Source organism: Panthera tigris, chromosome A3 (genome assembly GCF_018350195.1).
Source record: "Panthera tigris isolate Pti1 chromosome A3, P.tigris_Pti1_mat1.1, whole genome shotgun sequence".
In the NCBI taxonomy this organism is placed as follows: Eukaryota; Metazoa; Chordata; class Mammalia; order Carnivora; family Felidae; genus Panthera; species Panthera tigris.
This window is the reverse complement of record NC_056662.1, coordinates 114,045,738-114,058,391: the sequence shown is the minus strand read 5'-3', so window position 1 is coordinate 114,058,391 and position 12,654 is coordinate 114,045,738. Positions and strand designations below refer to the sequence as shown.

The window sequence follows — 12,654 nt, the reverse complement described above, 5'->3', positions numbered from 1 at the left end:
AGAGGCTTAACCAACTGAGCCACCCTGGCGCCCCTCAATCAGCGTTTATTAAGAATGAGATGAACGTGGGCGCCAACTTGGAAGTAGGAGGAATTCGAGCAAAGCGTAGTGTCATAGGAACCACAAGAAAAAAGCCAATGGAAAAGCAGAAGTGAAATATGGCTCTACAACTTACTTGGGGCCAAAATAAGTGCATTGGGAATAAGAATCTGTACCATTGGAAATGAGGGTTTTGGCTGATTATTCAGACATGATCCCTGTGGTTAAACTGTTCCGTCTTTCATCTGCTTGTTTCAAAGCAAATTACAAGGCTAGAATTAACCCTCTAACATCTCCTGCTGGTTGGAAAAGTTTAATGATTTCCCCCTATTGCTCCCTAAGAAAGGAAGCCATAGAGGTGAACCATTACTCCTGTGACCTCAGGTGACTGGTCAGGACACGCCTCCCCTAGAATACAGCAGCTTGCTCAGCCAGAGGCCCTGGCCCCACATTCACGTAAAAGTGCCCAAGAAAGGCACGATCTGAGCAACATGTCACCTCAAACGGCCAGTGGGCCTGCCTCTGGTACGTTCTGTGACTATAATGTCCAGAAGAGCCCTGCATTAGTTTCCCCACACAAAGAACTCTGGAAACAATGGCCTTCCCTTCCCACAGTGCTCTGCTGTCATTTCCTTCCACGTTACCCCAAAGCATAGGATTCTCTCCACAAAACCTCTCAGATTACTGTCCACTCTTTGTACCTAATTTCCATCCACTGCCAGGTGGCCTGATACCATCAGGAAAAAAGCCTCGGTCAGACATTCAGATGCCTCTATTCTCTTCTTAAGCCCATCCTAACCTCCATGTTAGTGACGATAGAGGCATTGTAGCTCACATCTGTATTTTCTGCAGGCAGGACATGAGAGGAGCCATGGGATTACCATTCGAGGGAGCAGGGAATAGGCAGCCTTCTTAATCAAGAACACAGAGCTTTTGGAATCTTGAATATGAGATGACAGGGGTTCCCTAGGCACACTCGGGGGACTGGGTGGGGAGATCCATCGCCGCTCCCCCCTCCGGGTCTGGCATGACCCGACTGCCCTGGCCACCAGATCTGGTTGACCTCGTGGTTCCCTCGGGGTCATGTAATGGTCCCAGGAGGGAGCTTTAGGCCTGGGGCCTCATCTTTCCACCTCACCACCCCCAGAGGAGATGGAGAGGTGACGGGGCCACAGCGCCTCCCAGCCTGGCAGTGACACTCAGCCTCACATTCCCAAGAAAGTCTGTAGCCCTGGCCTGAGCTTTTGTTTCCTCCAGTTACCTGCACAGGATGCAGCCTCGACTTGGTGCTTCCTATTCCTTCCACGGTCGTCACGGCAACATGATGCAAAGAACAGATGGGGGCCAGGCAGGCATTCACAGAAAAGTGGCTGGAGCCCCAGATTAAGGTCATTTCATTGTTCACACAGGCCATCAGAGACTTTGAGACGCTTTGTGTCATTACTCCTCACTCTACGTTACATTCTGGCCTCTTCCGCAGCTGTCCTCAAGCCTCCACCAAGGACTCTGGGCTAGCAACAAAGGAAGCCCCCCCCCCCCATGCCCCGGGGAGACACGAGCCCCTGCAGGGTCCTATGGAGCATGCATCAGTGCATCCTAGGCCTCCGAGCTGGAGTACGGGCGCCCGGGTTACCCGCAGTCACCTCTTAGCCCGACCCTGGAGGCTGAGTCAAGAGGAAGTTGCCACAGGTTCCAGGCACAGCGCATGCTCCTCTCTCTGTAGGGCCCTTCTGAAGCCTCTCTGCAGTTTCAGAAGCTCCAGTCCCTTTTGCTCCCCAGCTCTCAGCTACCTCCTTTTCTCCCATGCTCTGTGGGGAACAGGGAGGGGCAGTCCCCGGGGAACATGAGACACCAGCCCTTTACACAGAGCTTCCTGATATCCATTTTTCTATGAACCCCTCATCCATTGACTCAACATCAGTTACTGAGGGCCAGTCACATGCCAGGCATTCTGCTGGGGGCTGAGGAAATGGAGGTGTGTACAATGCTCTTTAGAAATCTGCGGTCAACTCAGGAAAATAGAAGCCAGCATAAAGATGCAATCTAAAGAGTTTATAGTAAGCGTTTCAGGAGGGCTGAGCACAGGGCGCTGTGGGACCTGCACAGACAAGGGGTACCCAACCCAACCTTAGGAGGTCAAGGAAGGCTTCCCGGAGGAGGTAATATTTTACCCAGTCTGAAAGAGCTAGCAAGAGTTAGCCAAGTAGAGAAGGCCTAGAAAAAGGGCACTCTAAGACTTGGATGACAACTTATGCAAAGACCAGGAAATCAGCGGGAAGAGAGTGTTAGGAGTCCATAGTTGTCCCAAGGATGGGATGCTGGTCCCACGAAGGGAGAAAGCTGGAGATGGAAAGGTGGGGCACACCTTCCTCTATGGGCCATGAGTGCTAAGCACAGTGATTGGACTTTATCCCGTAGGCAGTTGAGACCAAGTAAAGCATTTTGTGGGATGGGAAATTAATCTGGATCTTAGAAAGGTCTCAGGAGAGCCTGGGTGGCTCAGTCAGTTAAGCCTCTGACTTTGGCTCAGGTTATGATCTTGCAGTTTGTTAGTTCGAGCCCCGCCTCAGGCTCTGTGCTGACAGCTCAAGCCTGGAGCCTGCTTCGGATTCTGTGTCTCCCTCTCTCTCTGCCCCTCGCCCATCATGCTCTGTCTCTTTCTCAAAAATAAATCAACATCAAGAAAGGTCTCGTGTGCATGCACACACACACATGCACACACACACTCACAACCTGACCCCTGCATCACAGTCTTTGCATGGACAATCAGGTAGCCGGCAAAGGATACATGATCTTGTTCTGGAAATGATCATACTTGGAAAGCATCACCGTGCAAGCCCCGCAGCCCCCTTCTCCACAGCCCAGCTTGGTCCCGCTCAGCCCCACTGGATGGTCAAGGGTTAAGGAACATGAACTCACAGAAGTGTCTTTGCTGGGCCACTGGGAAGTGCATGTGCAGAGCCAGCCATCGCCCCACATAGGCTCAAGCCCCTCAACCCAAGGAGGTAGCAGACCCACACAGCCTCTGTCTCCAGAAAAGCCTGCACTGCACCCCGGAAGGCAGAGAATGGGATCATCCCCACTGCACAGAAGAAAGGTATCAGGGTCCCATCAGACAGCACCCAAGTATTCCCTGGGACTGGGGTCCCACTGCTCTCCAATCCTGGAGACTTTTCTTGACTGCGGGGTCTTCCTGGCATGCTCTTCTAGGCTCCCAACCCTGTGGTCTCACTGGGCTGGTGAATCTGGCACCTAAAAGGCTGAGCATGTGGGGCAGCCCTCACATCATCCTGGCTGGGTATGCAATGAATCCACTCCGGCCGGAAAGAGACTTTGATCTCTTCTGGACCTACTGAGTCCCAACTCTTCACCTTGAACCTTTTGGGTTGATGAAGTCCAGGAACCAAAATTAGGGTTGGATGAGGGGCTTTTGAATATCCACCCATAGGCTATGTGAACATAAATTAAAAGGAAGATTCTTTGAGGTTGGGGACCACTATTGGAGCCATCTCTTACATACACTGGCAGGAGTTGATAACTTTGAGTTTGTTAACACATCTAAGGAATAGGCTATTCTAGAGAACAGCACTTAAAGCAGCCCCTTTGCCTGAGACACACCATCTATGTGCCTGCTTTCCCAGTAGGCTGCAGGCCTCTAAGCCATCCAGCTATCTGCCAAAGAGGGAGTTCATTATCACTGGTCATTTCCCACACTGGCAAGATGAAATTAATAACTAATGATGATATAGTATCTTACACTTGAAAAATACACCCATGGGAACATTTGATCTTCACAATAATTTAGTGAGCAAGTGGGGTAGGAGGTACTATTTCCCCACAGATTAAAACAAAACAAAACAAACTGAGGCCCAGGACGTAATGTGAGCCCTGCAAGGCAACACAGACCTTCAATTTCCCTTGTGTTAGGGCCTAAACACTATCATCTGACTCCAGATCTGGGGGCTCCACTTTCACCATGCAGCTACCTCTTTCAAAACACATTTGGGAAACGCTCTTTGTGCCCTAAGTTATTCTTCTCACTCATCAGAATATATGTCATTAGCAGCAATTCAAACAATATAGAGGCACATGGAAACCAATGGTAGGAGCCCAAAGTCTAACAAAATCTTCTAGCCTAGGGATCTTTCTGGAATCCAGGGTAGAGATCAAGACTGGGCTCTTTCTTTCCTTTCTTTGTTTCTTTCCTTTCTTTCCTTCTTTCTTTCCTTCTTTCTTTCTTTCTTTCTTTCTTTCTTTCTTTCTTTCTTTCTTTCTTTCCCAGAACTCCCAGAAATGAAGTCTCCCCACCAACATCAAGAAGCCACCTGGCCTTCATGTATGTGAAAACTTTCATTTGGGATTTCATTTAAGATTCGACCTTTACACTAGCAATTGCTATGATCAGACATTTCTGAGAACTTTTGGCCTTTGACACCTTATGAGAAAACTAAATCTCATGTCAACCATCTCTGAGAATGTGCCTCTCTTCTCAGACCTCCCAGGTAGAGAGGCTGGAAATAGACTTCTGTGCAGTCTTCTGAGCCTACTGAGTGATTCCACCTCTGCAAAAGAGCCACCAAGTTCATGTGCTGTGAAACTCCAGACTTGCGCTCTCCAGATGGAAAATCCAGGACAAAGTACACGAGAGCCAGACACCATCCGGTAAGAGGTGAATGAACTAGAGGTAAGGCCATGGACTTCAGACTTGTTTTTGTGAGAACTGAAAAAATCCTTTGTTGTCCCAGGACGTATCACCTGAATGAGCCACTGGACATCCCTGCCCCTGGGGTGAAAGGAGGTCAGGATGAGCATCATCCCGGCAACCAACCCTGAATAGTTTCCAGTATGGTCGGGAGGTTAAGAGCCTGGCTCTGGGCTTTAGCCTGGGCTCTGTTAGCATTTGCCCAGAACATGAGCAAGAAGCAGGACCTTCTCATGTGCCAGCCTCACTTCCTCCTCTGTCAAAGGAATTGCTATGGACATCAGTGACATCAGGTATGAAAATCACCTTGAACTCCACCTACATATAGTAAATGCTCTTTAAATGCCAGCTCCTATCATATTGTCTCTGTTGTTTCTGTTCTAGGGTCTCAGAGTACTTTCCTACCTTCAAAGACCACAAGGTATTAGATATTACAGAACCTTGCCTGCGCTGAGGGAGAAGAGGAGCATCCCAAGGGCCCCTCGGGACTCCACTGTCCCGTGCCTCCTGGGGCCCACCATCTCCACAATGGATGGCATCTCTATACAGTTCCCCAGCTCAGGCATCCTTTCCCAAAGAACACCCCTTCCTCCGACCTTCCCTCCATCTTCACAGAGCTGGGAAGATTGCCAGGAAGCCCTCTATGGGTCCACAGGGATCTCTTGAGGAAGGCCCCCTCCTCAAGGGGAATGGCTTACCAGACTAATGAGGGCCATTCACAACTCTTCATTTTACATGCCCTGGATTAAACCCTGGCATCACTTGAGTCTTACCTGGAAGAGATCTTAAGAAACATCAGGAAGAATCCTCTCATTGGACAGCTGATAATTTTACACCTGGAAAGTTCAGATGACTTCCCAGAGTCACACAGCTGCTGAGTGACAGAGCTACAATACAGGGGCCCAGAGCCAGACTCTAGGGCTCTGTCCTCCACACTTCACGGCCTCCCACCCATCACTAGAAAGTGACATAAGGCCTAGAGAATGAGTCCCCATCGCCCCCTCCCCCTCCAAAGTCAGGATACATTTTCTTCTCAGGTAGGACAAAAGGGTTGTTTCTGGGTCCGCATTCTTCTCCACCACCTATAAGAGTAAAAACAAAAAGAAAAGATATCCTAGGTATACTTACCCATTGTCTCGCCCAAGAATGTGGAGTTAACAGGGATGTGCTAAATATACCATGAAAACCAAGGTCTTTTTCTTGATAATTCCACAAGAATGAACATATGAACTACAAGCCGTTCTGTGTACATGCTGATATTTTCCAAATCTAAAAGTCTTAGTGCTTTGCTCTGCACCTACCACGGAGGGCTTAGGTATTGCGCCTGCTGTGTTGGGCTGGCCAAGGCAGAGCCCCCTTAAAGTCAAACATCCCATTTCCAGCTGTTAGGTCACACCTGTGAATGCCAGGGACAGCTAAGAATGGCAGCATGCAGGTCTCTGGCTATGCCTCCCAGCATGTACATTCTCAGACGGTAGAGAGCCAGTCTGTTGGCCTGTGTTCACAGGGAGTATTGTGTGTGTTGGGCTAGCACAGTCAATAACATCAACACATGTGAGATGTGGAGGAGATCTCAACCCAAAGGTCCACAAATGATATATTCAACAAGATGAAAATGTGGTCTACAAAGTGAGGTACCAGTTTTCAGTGCAAATAGTCAAAGGAAATCCATGACAACCTGTTTCACTACTCACATTCATCATATGTTATCAAGGGTAATAGGGTTTGGGTGATTGGGATGATTAAAGAGAGAATTTGTGACAAGAATTTCTTTCCAGAGAATGGTACTGTGAGACTTACATCTTGTTAAGCTTGAGGAGAGGAGGTATCTCACACCTCAAACTTTGTGAGGGGGCTTCCATAGCCCTACATGTGAAGCTAACATACAGCCCTTGTAGACAGGGGATATAGCGGTCTGCATATCTAAAAGCTAGAGATAGGCTTACTGAAGAAGAAATGGCAGCATTGGAATTGGTGAGCACTCTCAGAGTTTGGGAAAGCAGAGGATGTGAAGGGTTGCCTGAGGACCTAGTGTAGTCCATGCAGAAGAGGGAAAGTTGGTGTGGAGTTGTTTAAATCATCCCCAGAACGCTGACTGCAGAGGGTGATGGGACCTCCAACAGAGTCTGTGTGGAGTAGTCCTCCCTAAACTGGAGACTGAGGAAGAGCTGCAGGCCAGAGGAAAGCACATGCCCGATGTCGTGAGACTTACAGTTGAATGCTCCCCGTGGTGGGAAGCCATCTTAACCAGCACTGATTAGATGAGAACTTTCTTGCTATCCTCATCTCTCTATCCTGAACTGAGACTGTGTATGGAAACTTAGAAATGACCACAGCACTGCTTTATTGATTAGGAGCAACCCAACAAGTCATAAAACTGACAGAATTTGCCCCTTGAAGAAAGTTTCAAGGAAAGTAGAAAAACAAATTAGCTTTCTTTTATTACACCCCACAGATCCAGTTTGTCCAAAGTCCTGGTTACAAAGTGCACACAAGGAGCTATTTCTTTTCTCTCAGAGAAGTCATAAACACACAAATAAAGATTCCTACCTCCTTTCCTGCAGGAAGAAGCCTCTTAGCTTACTACTACCCCCCAAATTGTAGCTTCTGCTTATCATCCAATTCGGTTTTCATCACATCTGTCCCCTGTTCTGTGCCTTCCGTGCCTTCCCATATGTTCAAGATAACATCCAAGTTCTTTAGACTGTCTTCCAAAGCCTTTTTCCATTATGTTACTAATCTTCATTTTCAGCCTTTTCCTCTTCTACTTTCCTGACAATCTAGACTTTATACTCCAGTGAACCTCTCCAGCAAAGACTTTTTATATCACTCCAGGCACACCTGGTCCCACCTTCCTTGAATTCCTACAGAGAATGGCTGCACCACTCTCACAGCACAGCTATAGGGTTGCTCCGGCAAACTCCACAGAATCCTCTCTCGACAGGACGCCAGTGGGCATTCCGAAGGACAGACGCTTCGTGGGGATATGAGCTTAGGAAATGCTGGGTTCGGCAGATTACTCTGATAAAATTTAAGCATCAAAACAAATAATAGCTCTAATGGGTTATAGCCCATTAAATAAAACTAAAACTAATGAGTCCAAAGTGGTAACTAATAAATAAACAGATTGGAGAGAAACAAAGTTCTTTCTGACAGAAGAGTTCCAACTAATGAATACAGTTAGCCTAACCTTGCAATCAGCACAATAACTGACCAAGTCAAGAAACATCAATGGGAGCTAAAACTAGTGGGTGAAAGGTTGATGATCAAGATAGTTTCATAGACTCAGAGGATCTTCTCATGGATTACTGATTAACTCTAAAGAGTAAAAAAGTAATCTTACATTAGAGAAAACTGGTGGATGCCACCATAACCAAGTGATCAGAGTTTGCATCCCAAATAATGGAGGAGACTGACACCATGTGCCTCCTGATGCAACGCACTGAGAACCACTTATCGCTTCTCTGGAATTCCTGCCCAAAATGCAGACTCTGAATCTAATCAAAAGAAAGCATGACACAAACTCAAAATGAGAGACATTCTAAGAAATAATGGTCTAGTCTCTTCATAAACTTCAGTGTCACAAAAGACAAGGAAAGCTAAGGAGCCATTCTGGCTCGAGGGAAACTAACAGACGTGGCGACCAACTGCCGGAGTATGACCCTGGGTCCCGGGCTTGGGACCCTGCCGTGGTATGACCCTGGGACCCTAGGAGAAGTTAAAAATGACATTATTGGGGACATTGGAATATGCTGCAGAGGGGTGGCAGATTAGATAATAGTGTTAGGTCAATACCACATTCCCTGATTTTTAGAGACACTGGCTCTATAAGAATATTCTTACGCTTGGTTTAAGAGGTAAAATGGCATTATATCAGAAATTTACCCTCAAATGGTTCAAGAAGAAAATTGTATACTCTATGTATTTATTCCTATAATTACATACATAAATAAATATATAAAATTAATTAGGTACTTATATACATCTATATATCTACATGCATATCTATAAATAGATACATAAAAATCTAATACGTGTGTGTACCATATAAACATCTCGACGTGTGTGTGTGCGTGTGTGTATGTGTGTGTACATACAGAGAGAATGACAAAGTTAATGATAAAGTAAAATGTGACAAAATGTTAAGTTGGTGAATGTGAGTAGTCTGTAATATCTCTTTGTATTCTTCTTACAACGTTTTAGGCAAATTTAAGATAATTTCAAAGTGCAAAGTTTACAAACTAAACTTCTTCAGTAGAGGATTTCTAAGGGCTTTTAGTACTCATTCACTCATTCTGTCCTCATTAATTGGGCACCTGCTACGTGCCAACACTGTGCTAAGTGGTTTAAGAAGGCGGGGCGGGGGGAGGGAAATGGGTGATGAACATTGAGGAGGGCACTTGTTGGGATGAGCACTGGGTGTTGTATGTAAGTGATGAATCGTGGGAATCTACCCCCAAAACCAAGAGCACACTGTATACACTGTATGTTAGCTAACTTGACCATAAATTATATTAAAAGATAGTAATAAAATAAGATTCTGGGAAGGCATTAAAAAAAATAAACAAATACACCCTCTTCTAAAACAGAAAAGGTATATCTGAAAAGAGGGTCTCATGGGGAGAGTTTTCTGTGAAACACATTTTGCAATATATTACTTTGCCGAATGAAAATCCTTCTCCTTAACTGGTTCACAAGCTCCTGAATGGCTGATGCCTGGTCTTAGAGATCATATTCCTCCAGTGTGTACATACCCCACAGGCTTAGTCTACGGAGGAGCTTGTAAATGGGGGTGAGTGAGTGAGTGAGTGAGTGGAAGCCACTGAGAGGCTCTCTGTAGCTGCCACCTGCTTCTTGTGGGGATCACTCGTGGACACCTTTGGCTGCGCCCCACGTGCCAAAGCTGCCAGATTCCTCCAGGTGCCTCAATCTCCACGAAACGGAGTCACTGCCTGTAGAATCCCACCCACCAAAATGACTGTCACTACGATAACACCAAAATCCTAGGCAGTTCTTTCTTTCCCTCCAACTCTGACTCTACAACAGAGGATATGACACTGGTCATCAAGGCCCATCACTGCCACAGAAAACACTTGAGGTATTTGATCAGTGGCATCTTATACCCTGTCCAGAACCCGAGCTGGTGGAGACAGAGTCCTGGACGGTCTCACACAGGGAGAATAAGAGGCTTACATTTAAGAGTGAGTCACTAATTTCTGGGGTGCCTGAGTGGCTCAGTCGGTTAAGTGTCTGAATTTGCCTCAGGTCATGACCTTGCGGTTGGTGGGTTTGAGCCCCGCATCGCGCTCTGTGCTCACAGCTCAGAGCCTGGAGTCTGCTTCAGATTCTGTGTGTGTGTGTGTCTCTCTCTCTGCCCTCCCCCACTCATTCTCTCTCTCTCTCTCTCTTTCTCTCTCTCTGTCTCTCTCTCTCTCTCTCTCTCTCTCTCTTTATTTCAGGAATAAACATTAAAAATTTAAAAGAAAAAAAGAGTGAGTCGCCAATTCCAGCGGCTTCTCTGGTAAGTTCTCTGCATAATATCCAACACCAAAAGAGTTAGATATAGAAAGATCTTGGAAATAGAAATGGAAACAAACTTATTCACAGCTGCCTTGATCTGCCTGGGAATCCCTGCTTGGTCTTGTTTCCCAAGCAATGCTTTCACCTCATCACTTCTTATACTGCCTCTCCCCCTTTCTAGCAGATTCTCAAGAGGCCACAGGTTTATAACTTAGAACCTGAGTATGCATCACAGACACTGACAATAGGAAAAGCTTCCAGGGATAGTAGAGTGTGATGTGATGACACCATCTAGAAATTTGAAATTGCTCTTCTAAAGTGAAACGAAAATACGCGGGACACAGCTTTACCAAGCCAGTTGGACCCTGAAATGTCCTTTTCAGATCCAGTGGGTCACAGCACACCATCCCTAAAGAAGAGCAGAATCTTGTCCTGTCACACACAAACTGATGGCATAACAAATAATAGAATCTGAGACTAAGACACGGCCTTGGAAGTCACTGAATCCAGGTGCTCACTCGCAAACATTGACCAGAAAAATGCCACAGAAGATGCTTTGTGCGGGTAACCCTTCCAGAAAGCCAACTCTACTGTTTCTTGACACTCTCCAACGCAACCGCTGAGTGCAACAAAGTTGTTGGAAATGTCAGATGCCAAAGTCTCACAAGCGTCAACAGGGAAGTTTGCCCTGCCTCATGGCTAGCTGCCAGATGCCAGTCCTGAAAAGAAATCTACAGGGAGAGACACAAGAACCCAGAAGAACACGGCTGACCTCATCCTCAGTGCCTCCCGGTGGCACCACTCAAACTGAACCCGACGGTCTTCAGAGCATGGATGTTGCCATGGCTCATGCAATTCCCTTGCTAGTCACGCAAACACATCCTGACAATTTAACCACTACCCGCCCTGTGAAGTACATTTTCGTTCTTGAAAATTACCTCAAACGTCACCCAATCTCTCAACTCAAAAGTGCCAATAGAGCAAAACAGATAAAACTACCCTTGTTTGGAGGGGGTTGGGCACCTTGGACACATGGCCATTTACAAGATAAAACTATGGCTGTCCTTTTACTGTCCCTCTCATTCCCTACTGGGTTTCCGGAGCAGGCCAGGGTACCCCAGCAGTGGTGGGGGGAAGGGGATGGGACTAGGCACGTGCTTACACCCCCCCACCCCTCACCTGCAGTGAAATTGGCAAAGATTCATAGCCTTGCTGTGCCTGGAAGACTGGTACCCACATCATAAGGCCCCCTCTGCTCTACAACCCCTACCTTCCCCACGTCCCTATGCACCAATGGAGGTCACCCAAGGGGCTATTTTATCAAAGTGAGAGACTAGAAACATTTATTGCAATACTGGGGAGGGGGGGAGGGGGAGAGAAACATGCCCCTTACGGGGAGGAAAAAAAAAACAAAACTGTGGCTTGCCACAAGATGTCAGTAAATGTCCTCACAAGTTAGCTGTCACATTTACGTATGTGAAATATCTGAATCAAAGGCTACGAACATCTTCTTTCCCGGTATTAGCAAGAAAACAAGTTCCTGCTCCTTCTCTCAGTAAAGACAACAACGAAAGCCTCAGGGTGTGTTGGAATAAACACAAAGACGGAGGCGTGGTGGGTGACCTCCAGTCTCACCCAGGAAGGACCCTGTGCCCTTTTCCGGCTTTGTGCCAGGGTCTCTGCTGCTGCAGAGTCGCTGGCAACTCAGACCGCTCTTCTCGCCTGCCTCCCCCCCACTCCTTTGCCCCTGGAGTGTTTTGACTGTGTTCTAGCTCTGAGAAGGTTTTCTCTCCCCAGTGTTACCCCAAATGCAGCAAGGCTTTGGAGGGAGAGAGAGAAAGAGAATAGGAAAGAGAGAACAGGCCTCTTCCAAAGGACAAACTTCCATTCGGGGGAGCGGAGAAGCCAGACCAAAGGCCAGCTCGATCTTACCTTTTTGCCATTCACAAAGAAAACCAACTCATCCACTGTCATTGTTACGGGGTGGGGTGTGGGCCCCCTGCCTCCAGGTGCTTTGCTCCAAAGAGGCACCAGCAGGTATGGCCCCTTGACAACTTGGAAACTACACCTCCCAATAAAATAAAACCTGGCCAGCCAATGGGAAGAAACCAGCCTAGAGCCTCAGGGCACAGGGTGTTCTTGGCAAAAGCTACCGGTTTACATAATCAAGAAAAATGCAAACACTCCTACCTGGTAAATCGCCCTCCCCACACCTGTGTCAAAGAGCACAGTGGAAGGACCGTGAAGAAACCCAGAAACCGGGAAGGGGAGGGCCTTGCCACCAGGTGACCTGCTGTCATTAGCACTGCCCTCATGGAACCTGCTTCTTCTCCCTGCTGCTGCAGCCACAGAAGGAAGAAGGGCCATGTGCAGAGCCACGGTAGTAGAAATGA

General features: G+C 47.2%; 1 protein-coding gene across 1 annotated transcript in view; it reads right to left on the bottom strand.

Moving 5' to 3' along the window:
- LOC102970217 (xanthine dehydrogenase/oxidase-like) overlaps positions 1-12,299 on the bottom strand; it is a 57,214-nt gene extending 44,915 nt beyond the window's left edge. Inside the window, exons 1-4 of the mRNA XM_042982219.1 lie at positions 12,194-12,299; positions 5,766-5,823; positions 2,828-2,924; positions 1,301-1,409 (exon numbers count right to left, since the gene is read on the bottom strand). Of these exons, the coding sequence (XP_042838153.1) occupies positions 1,301-1,409; positions 2,828-2,924; positions 5,766-5,823; positions 12,194-12,235 (306 nt within the window). The 5' untranslated portion in view covers positions 12,236-12,299. The remainder of the gene's footprint in view (positions 1-1,300; positions 1,410-2,827; positions 2,925-5,765; positions 5,824-12,193) is intronic.
- Positions 12,300-12,654: the final 355 nt, after the last annotated feature.